The sequence below is a fragment of the Nipponia nippon genome, unplaced genomic scaffold (genome assembly GCF_047370975.1).
Source record: "Nipponia nippon isolate SJK-2023a ecotype South Korea unplaced genomic scaffold, ASM4737097v1 scaffold_6, whole genome shotgun sequence".
NCBI classification, from domain to species: domain Eukaryota; kingdom Metazoa; phylum Chordata; class Aves; order Pelecaniformes; family Threskiornithidae; genus Nipponia; species Nipponia nippon.
The window spans coordinates 42,682,403-42,700,998 of NW_028262380.1; the positions used below are offsets into that span (position 1 = coordinate 42,682,403).

At 39.2% G+C, this 18,596-nt stretch overlaps 1 protein-coding gene across 3 annotated transcripts in view; it reads left to right on the forward strand.

The window, feature by feature from the left end:
* The window catches only part of SH3RF1 (SH3 domain containing ring finger 1), a 93,150-nt gene that overhangs the window by 59,736 nt on the left and 14,818 nt on the right, over window positions 1-18,596 (forward strand). For 2 of the 3 annotated variants that reach the window (XM_087737679.1, XM_087737680.1), the window contains exons 5-10: window positions 2,602-2,904; window positions 3,823-3,933; window positions 12,103-12,257; window positions 14,654-14,824; window positions 14,987-15,246; window positions 15,644-15,832. In XM_087737679.1, coding sequence (XP_087593805.1) covers window positions 2,602-2,904; window positions 3,823-3,933; window positions 12,103-12,257; window positions 14,654-14,824; window positions 14,987-15,246; window positions 15,644-15,832 — 1,189 coding nt within the window. The remainder of the gene's footprint in view (window positions 1-2,601; window positions 2,905-3,822; window positions 3,934-12,102; window positions 12,258-14,653; window positions 14,825-14,986; window positions 15,247-15,643; window positions 15,833-18,596) is intronic. The other variant, XM_087737681.1, reaches the window with a different exon arrangement.

Here is an 18,596-nt window from a genome sequence, read left to right on the forward strand (position 1 = left end):
GAACCTTAACTTTTCACTATTAGGTTGTTCACTGTATGGAAGTAATCAGATTCTGCAGGCATTAATAGCTTCAGGAGGTAAACAAACGTAATTAGGTGTAACAGGTACCTTGGGGTGCTTTTAGCAGAGTAGCTTTTGGTTTTGTTTTTTACTCCTGGGTGATCTCTTAAGTATTCCGATTAGGTAGTTCTTGCTTTAGAAATGAGTACTGCTTTTCTTTCTCTTATCTGTGTAATTCGTGAACAGGGTCTTTGCTAAATAAGGGAGGAGATTAGATAAGAATGGAAGTGGTTGCAGCCATTGTATAAGACCATATGGAAAACACAGATTCTCAGGAAGGATGAGAAGAATTTCAGTCTGAGTTGGAAAAAAAACCCGTGCAAAATACCTAAAATTATTAGTCTTTGAAAAGCCTTCATGTTCTTCCATGATGAAGAATAGGACCCTGACAGGAAGAGCAGCAGAGTAGGCTTTTCTTGGTCTTATTTTCTGCTTGTTTCATACCCTTCAGCCTCATATCAGTGTTCTGTGATAAAATAACGTTGTTTTCACTGGTCTGTTAAAAGTATGTTTGCTCTAAATTTAAAATCTAATAAATAAAAAAAATTATTATCTAAATAATGGGCTTGCAAGTTAATTGGAGAAAGCTGTATGGTTATGTCTTCTGTACTACACAAGTGGTACAAAATTATTTTGTCCATATTATCCATGTCCAGTGTTAGCAGGAAGGAAAATCTAGCATCCACTTTTTTCTTAGGAATATTTACTACTGTGACATTGTCTTCTCCTGTCCTTCCTGTTGTCTTCAGCTGCCTTCTAAAGGACCAACAATAAGAACATTTAGGAAAAAATTCCACATTTTCCTCTTCGTATCCTTTTTCAAATCCCCCATTATGCCCCTCTTCCACTGCAGTATGTTCTAGGTAGTTCTTCCTCTTCAAGCATTTTGTAATTTTAATTTTCCTACTGTTACATCCTAGTAGGTTTTTATGTCAACTCCTCATTTTTCCAGGACTTCTAGCTTTGAACTTTGTTTGTCTGTTTCTTCTGTATATGCATGGAATTTCCTTCCAGATCTCATCTTTCAAATACGACTTGAAAACCTTTTCTCTATTTAAAAAATACATATTCTTTTGTACCACTCTCTCTATCTATATCTACGTGTCCTCAGAGATAGGAAAGTGTTCAGGGTATAAGCTGTTGTCATTTGCAGGAGTTGCATTTAAGTCAGGGTTGATGATGTGATGATTAATGGTGTGTTATTTGTCTAGTAAAGTTTTGGTGGGGTAAAATGCTGCTTTAAAACTCTTCATGAGCACAGTAGGTATCTTAAGACTTGTGGAATAATGGGTAAAATAAATTGAAGAAATAATATGCTGAAGAATAGAAGTAGTACTTCCACAGTAACTAATTTCATTCTTTCATCCTGATGTTATTCAAAAAAGATTTTTCCCTTCTTGATAATTGGTTACACTTATTCAAGTAACAGTATTCATATGTAGTAGTACTTATTAACATTAGTTAACTTGTTCAGAAGACTGGTGCTGGTGTTACTTCAGCTCATGAATAATACGAGTTCTAACATTATTATTTCCAATAGCTCTAAAATATAAATAAGATTTTCTGGAAATAAAGGGTTTGTGAAAAATGTAGGGGGTTTTGGTTGGTTGGTTGGTTTTTTTCCCCTCCTTTTACATAGCTTATATTACATTGTAAGAAGAAAATGTGTGGAATTCCATATTTCTTCATTGGAAAGGAAGGATTTGTTTGCATTTAATATAATATTGTTGTAACAAATGAACAAATAGAAAATTTCATTGTGATCAAAAATTTATTAGATAAGCTTAAAAAAAGAGAAATCCATTTGAGGGTTCTTAGGCACAGAGATGCTGCCTCTGCATTAGAAAATTCAGAAGCTGAGAAGGTATTTCCACAGAATTGCCAATATATGTTTCTTTTCTCCTTATACCATCTTATGCTTGTATAGCTACTTGTTGTCAGACCATATACTGATACAGCTGGATCTTTAGTCTGTCCTACTAAGTTCTTAAATCTGCATTTAGGAAGCCTGTTTTTCACTACTTGTATTAGTGTTAAAGATATGTGCGTAAATACCAAGGGCTACTAGGAGGAATGTCTTCCAAGAGCCCACATGCAAATGTGTGGGCTTATGTCATACTTACAAACAAAACAAAAAAGGCTTAAAATGAAATGAACATTCAAGAAGTTTTATAATACAGATTTTTATATTATAAGGTCAAAGGGGACCGCTGTGATTTAGTCTGACTTCTAGATAACACAGGCAGCAGATATTGCTGAATTAATCCATGGCTGGACTAGAGCATAATGTCTTTTCTTGATTGAAATTTTACCTAGGAGGGATAGTCCACACCAGCCCAACAGTAAGTGTGTTGAGTTTGTAGTAAAAGACTTGTCACTCTGTAATGACTGATTTGTTGAGTAGGTCAATATGTCACAGTTTTAAGTTGCATGGTTTAAATTCTATTATATTACGAATAAAAGGAAAATAGATTTTTTTTTTGTTATATTCAGGTGATTTTTATAAATAAAAAAATACTAATGTGTGACTATCTTTTGTAGTTTAACACAGCAGCCAAACAGCTGATAGAATTGGATAAGCCCTCAGGTTCTGCTGTTGACTCTGGAGAAGGTACCTCTGGGGCAGCCCACAACAATTCAACCCAAAAGCACACCGACACTAAGAAAAACACCAAAAAACGGCACTCTTTTACCTCCCTCACTATGTCCAACAAGTCTTCACAGTCTTCTCAGAATCGTCACTCAATGGAAATAAGTCCTCCTGTCCTCATCAGCTCCAGCAACCCAACTGCAGCAGCCCGCATAAGTGAGCTGACGGGACTTTCCTGTAGTGCCCCTTCTCAGGTAATGTACATGAAATCAAATATAAATCACGTGTGTATTTTTTTTAAATAACTATAAAGGCTTCTGATCTTGTCAGATTACTTACTTCAAATTATTAATTATATGTAATTAATATTAACGTACGCTTTCACAAAGTTTATCTTCCAACATTAGAGCATTTAAGGAAAACATTTTACAACAGTTCTTATACAATGATAGCAAATATTTTTGGTCTTGTAAGCTAATTTTTTTCACAGTTGTTAATTTCTTAAGCGCCACAAAGATTTTTACTAAACTGTGGAAACCAGAAACGGGAGTGATTTAATTTCTTGGGTTTTTTCCTAAAGTGAATATAATATTGGATGTTAATAAAGCACATGCAAGTGTGCTTTATTAATAAAATCAACTTGAAAATTACATGAATTCCAGAAATGTACCATATTAGTCTGATTGTGATAAGTAGAAGTATTCATCTGTCTTTATTTAATCTCCTGTTTCTTCAAAGGTTTTAGTTACAAGTTACACTAGTTCGTGAACAATTGTCTGTTTCACATACAGATTACATTTTGGGAGAAGAGATAGTAATGGAGACTGAGAAGTGTTGGTGTCATTTTATACTAGCTAGTAAATATGTTTTATTTGCATGTCTTTGGGATCTGACAGCCTTTTATGAAAAAAAGAAAACTGACATTGGTAAAAGTGTGTTTCACATTGCTAATTCAATATATCTCTGAAGTTTCTGAAACGTCGGGAAAAAACAAAAAAAGCGGTGTGATCCAATACTGTTTGTTTGAGTATCTAACAAAAAATCAGTTCTAGTCTAAAGTTACAGATAGTGGAGTACTGGTGATTTTGACCATGAAGCTTACAGCCATGTCAAAAACAGCTCTTACTAAACTACTTGGAACTGACCCTGCTCTTTTTTTTTTCCTTTGACAGGTTCATATCGGTACTACGGGGCTAATTGTGACTCCACCTCCTAGCAGCCCTGTCACAACAGGGCCTTCATTTACCTTCCCATCAGAAGTTACCTACCAAGCTGCTCTTGGTGTAAGTACCGTTTAAGAAAACTCAGCCTTCCCATTTATCTATGGCCTATAGAGTCATTTTTTTTTTCTCGAGTTCTGATACAGTGATTTGAAATGATGATTTTATGATGGTTGTCTGTGTGATAGACAGTGGTATAAATTGAACTACAGCAAAAGCATTATTGGTACAATAATGTTTGCATCCTGTCATGCATATCCATTTCTCCAGCTTTCCTCTGTCATTTCTCTGTAATAAACACAAGAAGTGCACTTCCTTCCAGAACAGTGTTTCTTTTCACCATGAGTAGGAAAAGAGATTACGCTGGGAGGGGAGGTTAGGGGAAACAAGCAAGATCTTACAAAAAAACATCAACTTGAGACAACAGCTGCCAGACATTTCTGTCTTAATAATATTATCAAGATTCTCTGAAATAAGTTTCAAACCTCTGCTTTCTCCTAATTAAATAAGATGATTTTAGTTGTGTGTATGCCTGTGGCAGATGAAGAACATATCTAGCATGTCATAAGTTAGGTTCTTGGAGATCAACATGAAAAACTGTTGCAAATGGCCATCTTTTAAAGGAAGGAATACATTGCAATGCTGTTTCCTTTGGACAAAGAAAATGACATTGTCTGCAAAAAGTGCAGGATTTCATTCCAAAACCAACTGAAATTCTTTATTTTGCTATGCTTGTGGTGGAGAAGCTCTGGAATGTCCTATATCATACTGCACTTATCAGAGCCTGACCTTAACTGCAGTAAAGACTGTGGATACTGGTTTTCAGAGATCTTTAAGGGAACTTAATAAGCCTTTATTTTGATCACAGGAATTCTTGAAATGTAATTCTTGTTTCAAGTCCAAAAATTGTGCCCCTAACCTTGGGGGGGGTGGGTGGGGTGGAAGACACAGTTGAATAATAAATCTCAACCTGGTTTAAAAAAACCAAACCAAAACAAAAAAAAACAAAAAACAAACAAACAAAAAAAAAAAACCAAAAAAAACACCACACAAAAATACCACCCAAACAGAAAACCCCAAGGCCTGATCTTGTTTAGGTGTCTAATTATCCTTGCAGTCTTTTAAAGCAAGTAAAACATGATGAATAGCCTTGCTTCTAAATTTGCGTGGTTTTGTTTTCAACTTTTGGCACTTGGATCATTTTACACATTTGTCTGCAAAAACGAAGGCAGAATTGTCTGTCTTCTATTATCAACTTTTTGTTGTTTAAGTAAATGCTTAGGTGTGGCTTGGTCGCAGCTTAGGGGTTGCATTTTGACAGCTTTCTTTGGGGCTCTAACTTATGTCTTTCGGTCCCTAAAATTATGATGCTGTTATTTTCTGAATTATCTCCAGTACTTCCTTCTGGCATGGTAAGCAGATGGTACACGCATTCCAGGCCTGGGTACAGTACTACATGGTCATTTTCAGTGATGAAAATATTGATAGTATGACCCTTTTACTTTTATCCTGTTAGTCTGATGTTTATATCTTGAGAATTTGCATCCATTCATTTGGCCTGAGTGTAGCACAAAGTTTATGTTCAGTTGAATATCCACCATGGTCCCACAAATTTTCATTGTCAGTAGCGATGCAATAATTGCTCCCATCCAAGTAAATGTATTTCACATTCTTTGTTGTCCTTATTATTGACAACTGTACAGAGAGTGTGCTTTTGCCCTGCCTTACTGAATAATCCAGGTTGTGCTGTAGCAATGCTTTGTCCTTTTATTGTTAACGACTCCTTCCATCTGTGAATCATCTGTGCAATCCTACTCTTAAATGTATGTTAATCTGGAACCAATTAATAATCTCCTTATATTTAGATTCATATTTTAATGTCACAGAGTGGTTGAGGTTGGAAGGGACCTCTGGAGGTCATCTACTCTAACCTCCCTGCTCAAGCAGGGCCACCTAGAGGCAGTTGTCCAGATCAGTGTCCGGATACCTTTTCATATTTCTCTAAGGATGGAGACTCCACAACCTCTCTGGGCCACTTGTGCCAGTGCTCAGTCACCCTCACAGTGAAAAACTGTTTCCTGATATTCAGACTGAACCTCCTGTGTTTTAGTTTGTTTTTCACTGGGCACCACTGAAAAGAGCATGGCTCCATCATCTTTGTACCTTCCTTTCAGATAGTTATATACATTGATCAGATCTCCCTGACCCTTCTCTAGGCTGAACAGTCCCAGCTCTCTCAGCCTTTCCTCATAGGAGAGATGCTCCAGTCCCTTAATTTTCTTAGTGGCCCTTCTTAGCGGCCCACTGGAGAGTGGACTCTCCAGTATGTCCATGTCTCTCTTGTACTGGGGAGCCCAGAACTGGACACAGTACTCTGGGTTTGGCCTCACCAGTGCTGGGGAGAGAGGAAGGATCACCTCCCTTCACCTGCTGGCAAGACTCCTCCTAATGAAGCCCAGGATACCATTACCCTTCTTTGCCACAAGTGCACATTGTTGGCTCATGTTCAGCTTGGTTTCCACGAGGAAGGACCCCGAGGTCCTTTTTTTGCATGAGGTGTACGTCTAATGCTAGAAACAATTAGCTGCCTATATACTAATCCATGTAATCTTTTGTACTTCTTTCATCCTGTGCTTCAGAAAATACCTGTGAGAACTGAGCAAACAAAATCAGTTTTGGTATCATTTGTGCTGTTAGGCAGAATACATGTCTCGCTAACATACATGCTGCAAACATTGAGTAATTGATTTGATTTGTGGGTGAGATGTTTTGGAGAGGATGGGGTAGGCGGGATTCAAAGCATAATTTCAAAAGTTCTGTCAGAAGTTGCCTTTTTTTCCTCTTAGTAACAAACACTTTTATTTGTTATTAAGAATCAGTAGTTCTTTCTTTGATGCCAACGTGGAAAAATACTTTATTTTGGTGCTGGTGCAAAGTCATTAAACCACCTCGGGTGCTTTAGTTGCATAAGCTTGTTCAAAAGCGATCTCACCATTGGTATCCACAGGAACTAAATTACAGTGCTAAATGCAGCATGGAGTCAAACTCCTGCCACGTGATTGTCCTGTATCCTGGAGTGCTGCTTTCTCTTTGTGATAACCATGTTCCTGGTTATGTTTCCAGTTAGGCATATAATTCCCATTGATAATCTGAATTATTCTCTGCCACCCTCTTTAACCTTCTGTACATAATGTTCTGTTTCTTCTTGACTTGTTTTCAGCATGACTAAAATACAAGTTGGCAGCTCAGGCTACAGTCAGGTCATTCCTGTGTTCTTTTACTGTAGATGATATTAGATGATGATGCAGTTTATAGTCACAGACTGTGAAGTGTGTCTTTTACGTTCACTTTTCCTCTTGTTTCATAAACTCTTGTTTTAATTTTAGAAATGTGCAAAACAGTTCTGACAGGTTAAGAGAGGAAGTGATGTTCTTGTCTCTCTAGATGTCTCCCTTCTGGAAATACCCTCCCTGACATTCTGAGCATTAATTTTAAGCTAGGGAACAATTGTGATTGTATGATTTAATACATCAGAAGTGGTTGGCTTGAGTCCTTTTGCTTTTGTATTTTTTGCTTTTGTAAGTATGAACTCCTGCAATTCTCTAAGCTTCTCCCTTTAGCTTTTTTTTTTTTTTCATTTCTGAATACTAAGCAAGGGAGTTGGACTGGAGCAGGGAGAGTTTCTCTTTAGCATGAAGGTGGTTTAATTGGATATTCTTCCTGTCAATCGTTTTGGTGTTTATAACACTATTTGAAGTAATTGTTCTTTGAGAGCAAGCTGTTTATACAACTTCTTTTACTTCATGCCAAACTCGGATTAAGGGAGAAGGTAGAAATTGGAGAGGATGAGCATTATTCCCCATCAGTGAAGAAGAGAAAGATATATTCCTTTACAGTAATCCTGAATTTATGCATCTTTGCTGCATTTATCTGTCCTGAATCTAGAAGCAAAGAAAAGCTAGTGTCTTGTCTTATCTTCTGTAAGAAAGATGGCCTTTTTCTTGTTAAGAGGAGATATTTTGTTGGGTTGCAAGTTTCTCTAAGACAGCCGAGATTAATTCCTAGCCCAAAGGAGCCTGTGAGTCTTTTGTCTGGGTACATGTATAGGACCACATTTTAGTTTGTTACATTGTTATTGTGGTTCAACAAATGCCAATTGTATTAATTTTATTTTGTCCATAATAATCTTTTGTAGATGCTATTTGGTACCAAATGTTGTATGAAGCAAGTAATTTACAAATTTGCAGCCAAAATTGACACAAATAAGACTTAGGAATGAGAGTGCTTTTGTCGAGTGACTATATATACTCTCTGCTGCTTGTATCACTTAAGCAAATTTTAATTTGCATTCAGAAAACCTGTGATAATTTATTTAAAAGTTTTATTTTACAGCAGCAGTTCTTTAGCCTAGTTCTTTACCCGGCAGCATTAATTCTTGTTTTGTGTTTTGAGGTTTGATTCTTTGAAATTGAAGAAGCTATGAACTGAGACAACTTCTCACAGCTGAGGCTTTTGACTGTGATATTATCACTTGCGCTGTTCTCTGGGACTTCAGACCACAAGTTTGCCCTTAATGGGGGCATTAATTGGTCTGCTCTTCTTGGCCACTGGCATTTTTTAATCTTGTAGGTGCTTAGTATATTTGAAGTTCTTTATAAAATATAAATAGCAGATGTCAAGTTCAGTAGTTGTTAGGTGAAAATATGCACGTACAATTATGTAAGGCTCATTTACTTGGGAGGAAATTCTTGGATGTAATTTATAAGGTAGTTATCTAATGGAGGAGATCTAGTTGCCATAGATTTTGCTGAAAAAGCTCTTAAAGGAAGTATGTGATTTGAACCATGATATGGGAAAAACAGAGACAAAATATACCATAGCAAAGTTAGAGTTACATTCAAAAGCAGCAGAAGAAAAACAGAATGTAGCAACAACAGATAACTTAACCTTCCTTTCATTCTGCCTTTACAGTCTCTTGAGAAGTTAAAGTATTTTGGACTGCAATCGACCTACATATCCATATTGCTGCTTCTGCAGATTGAATAGGTTGACTTTGAAATGGTGTCTTGGTATGTTCACTTAACTAGCAGAAATAGGTGATCTATATTTGGATGGCTTACGTTCACTTTACATTCATGAAGGTTTCAAAATTTTTAAAATCCCTCTTTTTTTCTGGTCCTGTTCTCTTGCCCACACACACAAAAAAATTGCCCCTCTATGTTAAAGTGTATAAGGTAGTCTTGAATTATTATTAATGAGGCACAAGCTGTGAGGGTTCTAGTATACTAATGACCGCTAGCTCTCTTTCATGCAGTTCCAGCTGATTCAATAGTGTAAGTCAGGAGGAGGTTTAAATAAGAACTGTCTGAGTTTTAACCAACAAAAATTCAAATCGACTTTTGTTGGGTAGAGGAGGCAGCTGAAAGAAACAATGAGGTTTTGTATGAGAGGCCTGTTCTTGATAACATATATTTATTGTTTAGGAATTTTGTTAAACATGAGCCTTAATTTGTTAGCCCTCAGGGGATTTTGCAAGTCATATATTTTTTCCTAGACCATGTGGGAGTGAAGACAGTTAATGAGTGTTTTTTTCCACTGCTGTGCCTTGTGTTATTCTTTGGGTGAGCTGATTATTGATCTTGAGTTGACTGATATGGGAATGCAGCCTAAGTATGTTTAAACTTAGTAATATGTATGAGTTTCTAGAGCATAAGTATAGGTACTATTTGAAGTTTTTACATAAATTAAGTATCAAATTATGTAATGTTTCATCTTCCAATTAAAAAAAATTATCACTTATTTGCTTTTATATGCTTGAAAGTACACTTGTCTGAAAAGTAGTTGCAGAAACTTTCAATTTTCCCCCCTCAACTACCTAAATTAAAAATACTCTTAATTATTTTAATAAGCATATTTTATTAAATCACGTGGGGTTTGCATATATTCTTTCACAGAACGTTGAATATGGGAACCATCAAAACTAGCTTGTGCTCTGGAGGTAGGTATGTTTCTCAATAGCTAGACAAATGGTTACATGCCAGAAAACTTCTTGAAAACTTGGCTAGAGCATTTGGATCTATTTTATCAAGTTGTAGCAGTGCAAGCTGAGAAGCGTTAGTTCTCTAAAGCCTATCAGGTAGTTTATTTAGATTTCTAAGTACTTGCCAAGTCTTCAGGAGTTTAATTGGGCTGTGGCTCACTGCAGGTTTCATTACCATAGACACGAGAAGGGGAGCAGAATCTGAATAAAGCAGAATAAAATAGAGCTGGGAAGGTGCCTTTATTGCAGCTTAAAATTCAAGGTATATTGTGTGTTCAAATGAATAAAATACAACGCCCAGCATTTATATCTTTAGAGACACAGGAAATGTGGAATCATGACAATCTTGATACTGTGCACAAATCAGTTTAATTTTAAAGATTTCCGGCTAATCATCTCCTAATGTGGATCTACAGGTTCTACCGTGTATAAAGGAATCTAGATGCCTAAAAAAAGATTGGAATTTGTATTCTATAGACAGGTTGCCTAAAAGTTAGATGCTCGTGTTCAGCTTGGATTCAGCTAAGACATTTGTTGAAGCTGACTGGGAGGGGGCAATAACTTCTGCTGTAAAGCAACTGAAAGAGAAATGTTGGTATTTCAGTATGAATTATCAAGGTATTTTAAAAAGACTGTTGGATGGATGGGAATCTAGAATGTAAAGCAAATGCAATTGCCATTCTTGTAAATAACTATTAGTATCAAAGCTCACAATGATGTTTCTCCAGCAGGTCTTGTCTGCTTTGTGTTGGATACAGGAGGTCTATTTGGTCTTAAGAAATCGTTCATGTACGATCAGAAAAAAAGCTTTAAATAAAATAGGACTATTTCACAATATGCCATGCAATTTATATCATAACTAAGCATAAGAATTTTGACTGAAAAACTATAAGAGTTAATCAGTTTTCTCTAGCTTTGAAAGCTTTTAATCATGCAGTGCTTTACTGTGTCTGGACAGCGTAAGACTAGTTCAGAGAGCTGTCTTTTTATTAACACTTTCACCAAATGCAGCAAGGTAATAATCACACAGTGTAGAACTAAAACTTATTTTCCTTACAGGTTTTTGTTTAGAAAAACAAACAAAAAAATAGCTTTAGAAGTAGCCTGTCTGAGGGGAATTAAAATGAATTTCAATTATATATTTTCCAAACTGATAATGTAATGCTGTGCATTTATATGCTGATGTACTGGAAGAGCCAGGCAGTACTTCAGGACATTTTGTTAATTTGTATTTTTGTTATGTGTTTTTTAAACCTGAAGTGGCGTGGTTTAGAGTTTTGTTTCATGATTAAAGGATTGCGTTAAGTCGAAGATCATGTTTGAAATGAATCGAGTTTTACATTTTCAAATGTTGGAGGTTTTTTATTACTCTTTTTGTGTGCGTTGTAACACAAAATTATTTTTGGAAGGGGGGAAGGAAAAGGTCTCCTTTTGCAAGAGACTTTTCCCAGGAGTGTCAGTACACAAGGTCCTAAAGAATTGTCTGAGGCTTTACAGAGCAGAAGGTAACAATTGCTCCATTGATTCTCAAAAGGCATAGAAGCTTGTAGGCAGGACCCCCATTACGATCTGCCGGTAAAGGAACTGTGCCTTTTTACTGGGGTGTTTGTTAAAGATTACCAATCTTGATAATACTGAATTTCAAAAGCTAACTCTTTAAACTAGAAGAATAGGAGAAAGTGGTAACAATAGCTCAGTGACTATGGTCTCATATTGTGCTCACCTTTGTAACCCATACATCAAAAGAAAATTTCCCCCAGAAGGGGTGGATTTGGGTGCATGCTGCTGAATTGTATATTATGTTTCAGCTTCAGGGTACAAAAACAATCATGTTTTGAAGTACAGTCAGCAGTAGGATGCAAAATCTACCTCCTGGAAGGCTTCTGAATTTTTGTCGAGTCCTATCCTAAAGATGTTATAATTAGAAACAATTCTTTCCGTTTTTCCTGTGCTGAGAAATTGCTTGTCGTTTGCTTAATTAGCTTCAAGATTTCTTCAAGATTTTAAACTGGAAAAAGAGAAATACAAACAAACCTAACTCTCCAGTTGTTTCATACCAGTAGGTAAAGGAATACTGAACTCGGCTGTTTTTTCCCATTTCCTTAGAATCTCATACTTTTTCTTTCAGCTGATTCAACTCATCAAACAATATTTATCATCTGTTGCTATTTTTTTTATTCTCATAATATCAGAATATGAATCCCCCACTTCCACCACCGCCTCTCTTGTCTGCTGCAGTCATTGCATCAGCCTCCTCTGGACCTCAGTCTGCAGGTGTAATACAAAGGCCTACATCAGGATCAACTGACCAAATGGCACATTTACGACCACAAACTCGTCCAAGTGTGTAAGTAAAATTGAAACTTCTCGCCAGTCAGAAACGTGGAACGAGATCGATAACTTCACGTGTACTTACATCATGCCAGCTGGCTATGTTCTGCTAGAATTCCCAGAAAGCCAAGCATAAAACTCAGAACAAAAGCAACAAAACGTACATAAAGGTGATGTCCCCAAACAGCCTTCGTACTGAGGGTTATTTATGCCTTGGGCAAATATAATCAGCCGTTGCTGCGTATAGAAAGGACTGACTTCAAAAATATAAAGTATTTATCATGCAGAAGATTAATGAATCCTTGAGTTAGTGATGAAGACGGTATAACTTGCAAGTGGCAAACTCTTCAGTGAATTTATTCCATGTTTTCTGTTATATATGGAATGAAAAGGCTATTCTCATATGGAGTAACTTATGCCAAAACACAAAGTGCTGTATTTCATTTAGACGGTTACATTAGCATGTCATTGTCAGACTGCTTGTGTAAGTTGCGACTGAAATTTGACTGAAGATTCTACAGTTCTGTTAATTACTGGGTGGCAATTTGGAACGAAGGCAGAAAGCTGCTAGTTAGCATTATGTCTTCACACTTGTAATACAAGCAAATGTGCGTCATCTTTCTGGGTGAAAATATTTTGTATATTAGCATGTGCTGCTGACAACATCTTTCTTCTTGGAAACTTCTTTGTGTGCAGCTTGGAGAATAAGAACGATAAAAGAAAAAATAAAATTCAGGAGTGGCTAAACCATCTAATAGGACACGTTTGAATAATGCAAGGACCGCTTTTGTTCTGTGTCTTTATTTTTATCTTCCCACCAGGTTTCCTCCCACACCAAAAGAGCGCCCTTCTTGTGTAGCAGGTGCATCTGGATTTGGGCTGTTTCTTTGGTGTCAAGCATTTTAACACTGCTTCTTATGGATTATTGTGCTTAGTGCAGTTAATCAAGTTCCCATCTCATTTATTCCCATCCTCCATCTTCAAAGGGTTGCTCTATATGAGGATACTAATGAAATTTGGAATGATTTAACTAAAAGGGAAGTTAATGAACACCAATTAAAGCACATCAGTTGCTTTCCCATAGAGCTTCAGTATGTGGCTTTGTAGGTCACTCCTAAATCATGTACCAGTGAAGCCTTTTGTTGCCACTGTGTCATATATTGCCTTTAAAGCATATTTTGGACTTGCTTTACCAGGTACCTGTATTGCCCTTAAAGCATTTTTGCAGATAATGCAAAGTTTCCTGGGTGGTCAGCAAGGAACAAAAATGTAATGCAAAAAGGAGAAGCGTCCAGTAAGTGGTGTCGTTAACGTGCACAAGAGACGATTTTGACAAGAGAATGTTTTGTAAAGCTGCTTTTTTTACCCTTGGGATAGCAAGGGGAGTGGGAACGACTAGCATTGCAAGTAATTGTGGATACTTTTTCAAAAAAGGGGATATTCTACTCATCTACCCTAATTGGCTACCTCTTGTGAGAAGTATATTCTTTTTGAGAAGATGTGATTTATTAGAATGCTGTTTCCCGTAGGTCTGGATCCATAATTATATAAACATTTTTGTATAAACGGTTTAAACAGTTTTCTTCTGTTCAAACTGTGGCAGAAAACAGAACACTGTGGTGGTTAAAACAGTATCACTTTTTAATGTGATAATAGGAACTTGTGCAATCTTATTTGAAGACTGCCCTAGGAATATTCCAGCATACAACTGCAGGAGCTTCAGTTTTATTTTTACTTTTTTTTCCTGAAGAATGTCTTTTTAAAAGAAAAAATGCAAAATGTTTCTGAACTCTCACTGTGATTTCAGATGTATTATGCATTAATGTTGCTTAGAAGGAAAAAAAGGAAATAACCTTTACAAGTGAGTAACTGCTGGCTACCTTACCCAGAGACTTCAAATTCTAGTAACGTATCTTTTTTTTGGCACTGCAGTTGCACAGGGAGGTTCCAATTTTGCAATTTGAAAAGTAATTCTGGTACTGATCTTTCACTCCCAACTGACAGAACTTCTCCGTGCTCCCCACCCCTCCAAAGAAAAGTTAACATGTCACAAAGCGCAAGAGATACTAGAAGCAGGTGTAGGGAGAGAGAAGTGGTATATGCTGGGATCTATAGCTAATAAACACCTATTTAATTAAGTTCACTAACTTAATTAAGAAAATGGACAATCTCATTGGAAGTATTGTACATTACATTAAAGTGCAGTTAGGAGGATATTCTTAATGGATATTGTTTCCCTTAATATCACCATAACTTCTGTTTTAATATTGTAACAGTATGATGGATCAACTAACACACAACCCTTTCTGCCATGCCTTCTCATCTCTGACTGAACGCCCTCTGCCAGAAAACACAAGCGATGTTTTCAATTGTTTTAGGTTTATCAATTGCATCTACTTTCCTGTCTTTTAGGTATATTGCTATATACCCTTACACTCCGCGAAAAGAAGATGAACTGGAACTGCGGAAGGGAGAAATGTTCTTAGTGTTTGAACGCTGTCAAGATGGCTGGTTCAAGGGAACTTCCATGCATACAAGCAAGATTGGTGTTTTTCCTGGAAATTATGTGGCTCCAGTTACGAGGTATATTTTTATACAAGTGTCTAAATAGTTTATCTAGTTTCAAGTCCAAAACGATGCTGTTATTGTATTTAATGCTAAAATTGGATAATAGAAGAGCTGCGGGTGTTAGTAACTAGCTCATTTTCCAGTTGTGTTTTAGTGTTTTGCTTTTAATTTTGGCAGGACAGTGACAAGTGCATCACAAACAAAAGTTCCCATGTCTACCGCTGGCCAAACGGGACGAGTGGTAACTATGGTCAGCCCTTCCACTGCTAGTGGAACATCTCAGAAGCTCCAGGGGAATGGTGTGGCAGTGAACTCCAGCACAGTACCCACAGCTGTGGTTTCTGCAGCGCATATCCAAACTAGTCCACAAACCAAGGTCCTTATGCATGTGACAGGACAAATGACAGTCAACCAGGCTCGCAATGCAGTTAGAACAGGTAAAAAAAATAAATAAAGCTTTTTATGTGTGGTAGACAAACTGTAGGGTCTGTCTGGGCAAGTGGCTGGAGTCAGGGTATGTGTAAATATGTGTTGGGTTTTTTTTTTTTAAGGCATTTTTTATGTTGTTTGTGAGAGTTGACTGCTTTCTGAAATTACAATATATCTCTCTGAATGGTTGAATGTTTATTCTCCTTTAAGCAACTGTGTGTACGTACATACTCCTACTGTTGGGAATTTATATGCGAGTACTTGAGGTGGAATTTTTTTTATTCCAGCAATATCTGGGATGGGGGCATTCTTTAGGCTTCCCCACTCATATGCAATTCATATAGTAATGAAAGCGATAAGAACATCTGAGTCATAGCTTATTTTTTCGTGTTAACTGCATAACAGCTACAGATTGCTCTAATTGTGAAGAGGGCTTTAAACTTAAGTTGCCGGGGGAGGGGAACCTCAATCCATCCCACTTCTACCAGTTTGATGCCAGTGCCAGCAATAGATGCCCAGAGCCTGGAGGAGGATCACAGTTCAGCAGGAGAGCACCCGAAGAGCAGCACAAAGGAATTCCAGCCACTCCAGCCAGTAAGTCAGCTTCATTGGGGGCCCAACTTAAATGCCTCTATGCAAACACACTAGCATGGGGAATAAACAAGAAGAGTGAGACACGTGCGCACGCCTGCAGGGCTATGATCTTATTGGTCTCACGGAGATGTGGTGGGATGGCTTCTGTGACTGGAGTGTTGGAATGGAAGGATACAGGCTCTTTAGGAAGGACAAGCAGAGGAGATGAGGAGGGGGCGTTGCCTTCTCTGTAAATGACCAGCTGGAGTGCATGGAGCTCTGCCTGGGGATGGACAAGGAGCCGACTGAGAGCTTATGGGTCAGGATTAAAGGGAGGGCAGGGACAGGTGATATTATAGTGGGGGTCTGCTACAGGCCACCTGACCAGGAAGACCCGAGTGGATGAGGCCCTCTAGAGAGAGACAGGAGCAGCCCTGGTCCTCATAGGGGATTTCAACCACCCCGATATCTGTTGGAGGGACAACACAGCAGGGCATAAGCAATCTGTGAGGTTCCTGCAATGCGTTGATGGTATCTTCCGTCTCCAAGTGACAGAGGACCCAACGAGGAGAGGTGCTATGCTGGACGTTGTTCTCACCAACAAGGAGGAATGTGAAGCTCAAGGGCAGCCTTGGCTGCAGTGACCATGAAATGGTGGAGTTCAAGATCCTTAGGGCACCAAAGAGGGCGCACAGCAAGCTCACTACCCTGGACTTCAGGAGAGCAGACTTTGGCCTCTTCAGGGATCTGCTTGGTAGAGTAGCATGAGATGAACCCCTGGAGGGAGAGGGGCCCAGGAAAGCTGGTCAATATTCAAGGATCACCTCCTCCAAGTTCAGGAGCGATGCATCCCAACAAAGAGGAAGTCAGGCAAAAACACCAGAAGGCCTGCATGGATGAACCAGGAGCTCCTAGACAAACTCAAATTCAAAAAGGAAGCCTACAGAGGGTGGAAGCAAGGACAGGTAGCCTGGGAGGAATACAGAGAAATTGTCTGAGCATCCAGGGATCAGGTTAGGAAAGCTAAAGCCCTGAAAGAATTAAATCTGGCTGGGGACGTCAAGGGCAACAAGAAAAGCTTCTGTAGGTATGTTGGTGATAAAAGGAAGACTAGGGAAAATGTGGGCCCTCTCCAGAAGGAAACAGGAGACCTGGTTACCTGAGATATGAAGAAGGCTGAGGTACTCAATGACTTTTTTGCCGCAGTCTTCGCTGGCAAGTGCTCAAGCCACGCCGCCCAAGTCGCAGAAGGCAAAGGCAGGGACTGGGAGAATGAAGAACCGCCCATTGTAGGAGAAGATCAGGTTCGAGACCATCTCAGGAACCTAAAGGTGCACAAGTCCACGGGGCCTGATGAGATGCATCCGCAGGTATTGAGGGAACTGGCGGATGAAGTTGCTAAGCCACTATCCATCATATTTGAGAAGTTCCCACTGACTGGAAAAGGGGAAACATAACCCCCATTTTTAAAAAGGGAAAAAAAGAAGACCTGGGGAACTACAGGCCAGTCAGTCTGACCTCTGTGCCCAGCAAGATCATGGAGCAGATCCTCCTGGAAACTGTGCTAAGGCATATGGAGAATAAGGAGGTGATTGGTGACAGCCAACATGGCTTCACTAAAGGCAAATTGTGCCTGACAAATTTGGTGGCCTTCTACGATGGGGTTACAGCATTGGTGGATAAGGGAAGAGCAACTGACATCATCTGCCTGGACTTGTCCAAAGCATTTGACACTGTCCTGCACTTCATCCTTGTCTCTAAATTGGAGAGACGTGGATTCAATGGACGGACGACTCAGTGGATAAGGAATTGGCTAGATGGTCACACTCAAAGCGTTGCGGTCAACAGCTCGATGCCCAAGTGGAGACCAGTGATGAGTGGTGTTCCTCAGGGGTCAGTATTGGGACCGGCACTGTTTAACACCTTTGTCGGCAACATGGACAGTGGGATAGAGTGCACTCTCAGCAAGTTTGCTGATGACACCAAGCTGTGTGGTACAGTTGACATGCTGGAGGGCAGGGATGCCATCCGGAGGGACCTTGACAGGCTGGAGAGGTGGGCCCGTGCGAACCTATTGAAGTTCAACAAGGCCAAGTGCAAGGTCCTGCACATGGGTTGGGGCAATCCCAAGCACAAATACAGGCTGGGCGGAGAATGGATTGAGAGCAGCCCTGAGGAGAAGGACTTGGGGATGTTGGTTGACAAGAAGCTCAACATGACCTGGCAATGTGCTCTTGCAGCCCAGAAAGCCAGGCATGTCCTGGGCTGCATCAAAAGCAGCGTGACCAGCAGGTCGAGGGAGGTGATTCTGCCCCTCTGCTCTGCTCTGGTGAGACCCCACCTGGAGCACTGCCTCCAGCTCTGGGGTCCTCAGCACAGGAAGGACATGGACCTGTTGGGGCGAGTCCAGAGGAGGGCTGCGAAGATGATCAGAGGGCTGGAGCACCTCTGCGATGAGGACAGGCTGAGAGAGTTGGGATTGTTCAGCCTGGAGAAGAGAAGGCTGCGGGGAGACCTTATAGCAGCCTTCCAGTACCTGAAGGGGGCCTACAAGAAAGCTGGAGAGGGACTTTTTACAAGGGCACGTAGTGGTAGGACGAGGGGTAATGGCTTTAAACTGAAAGAGGGTAGATTTAGATTGGATATAAGGAAGAAATTCTTCACTGTGAGGGTGGTGAGGCACTGGAACAGGTTGCCCAGAGAAGTTGTGGATGCCCCGTCCCTGGAAGTGTTGAAGGCCAGGCTGGATGGGGCTTTGAGCAATCTGATCTAGTGGAAGGTGGAA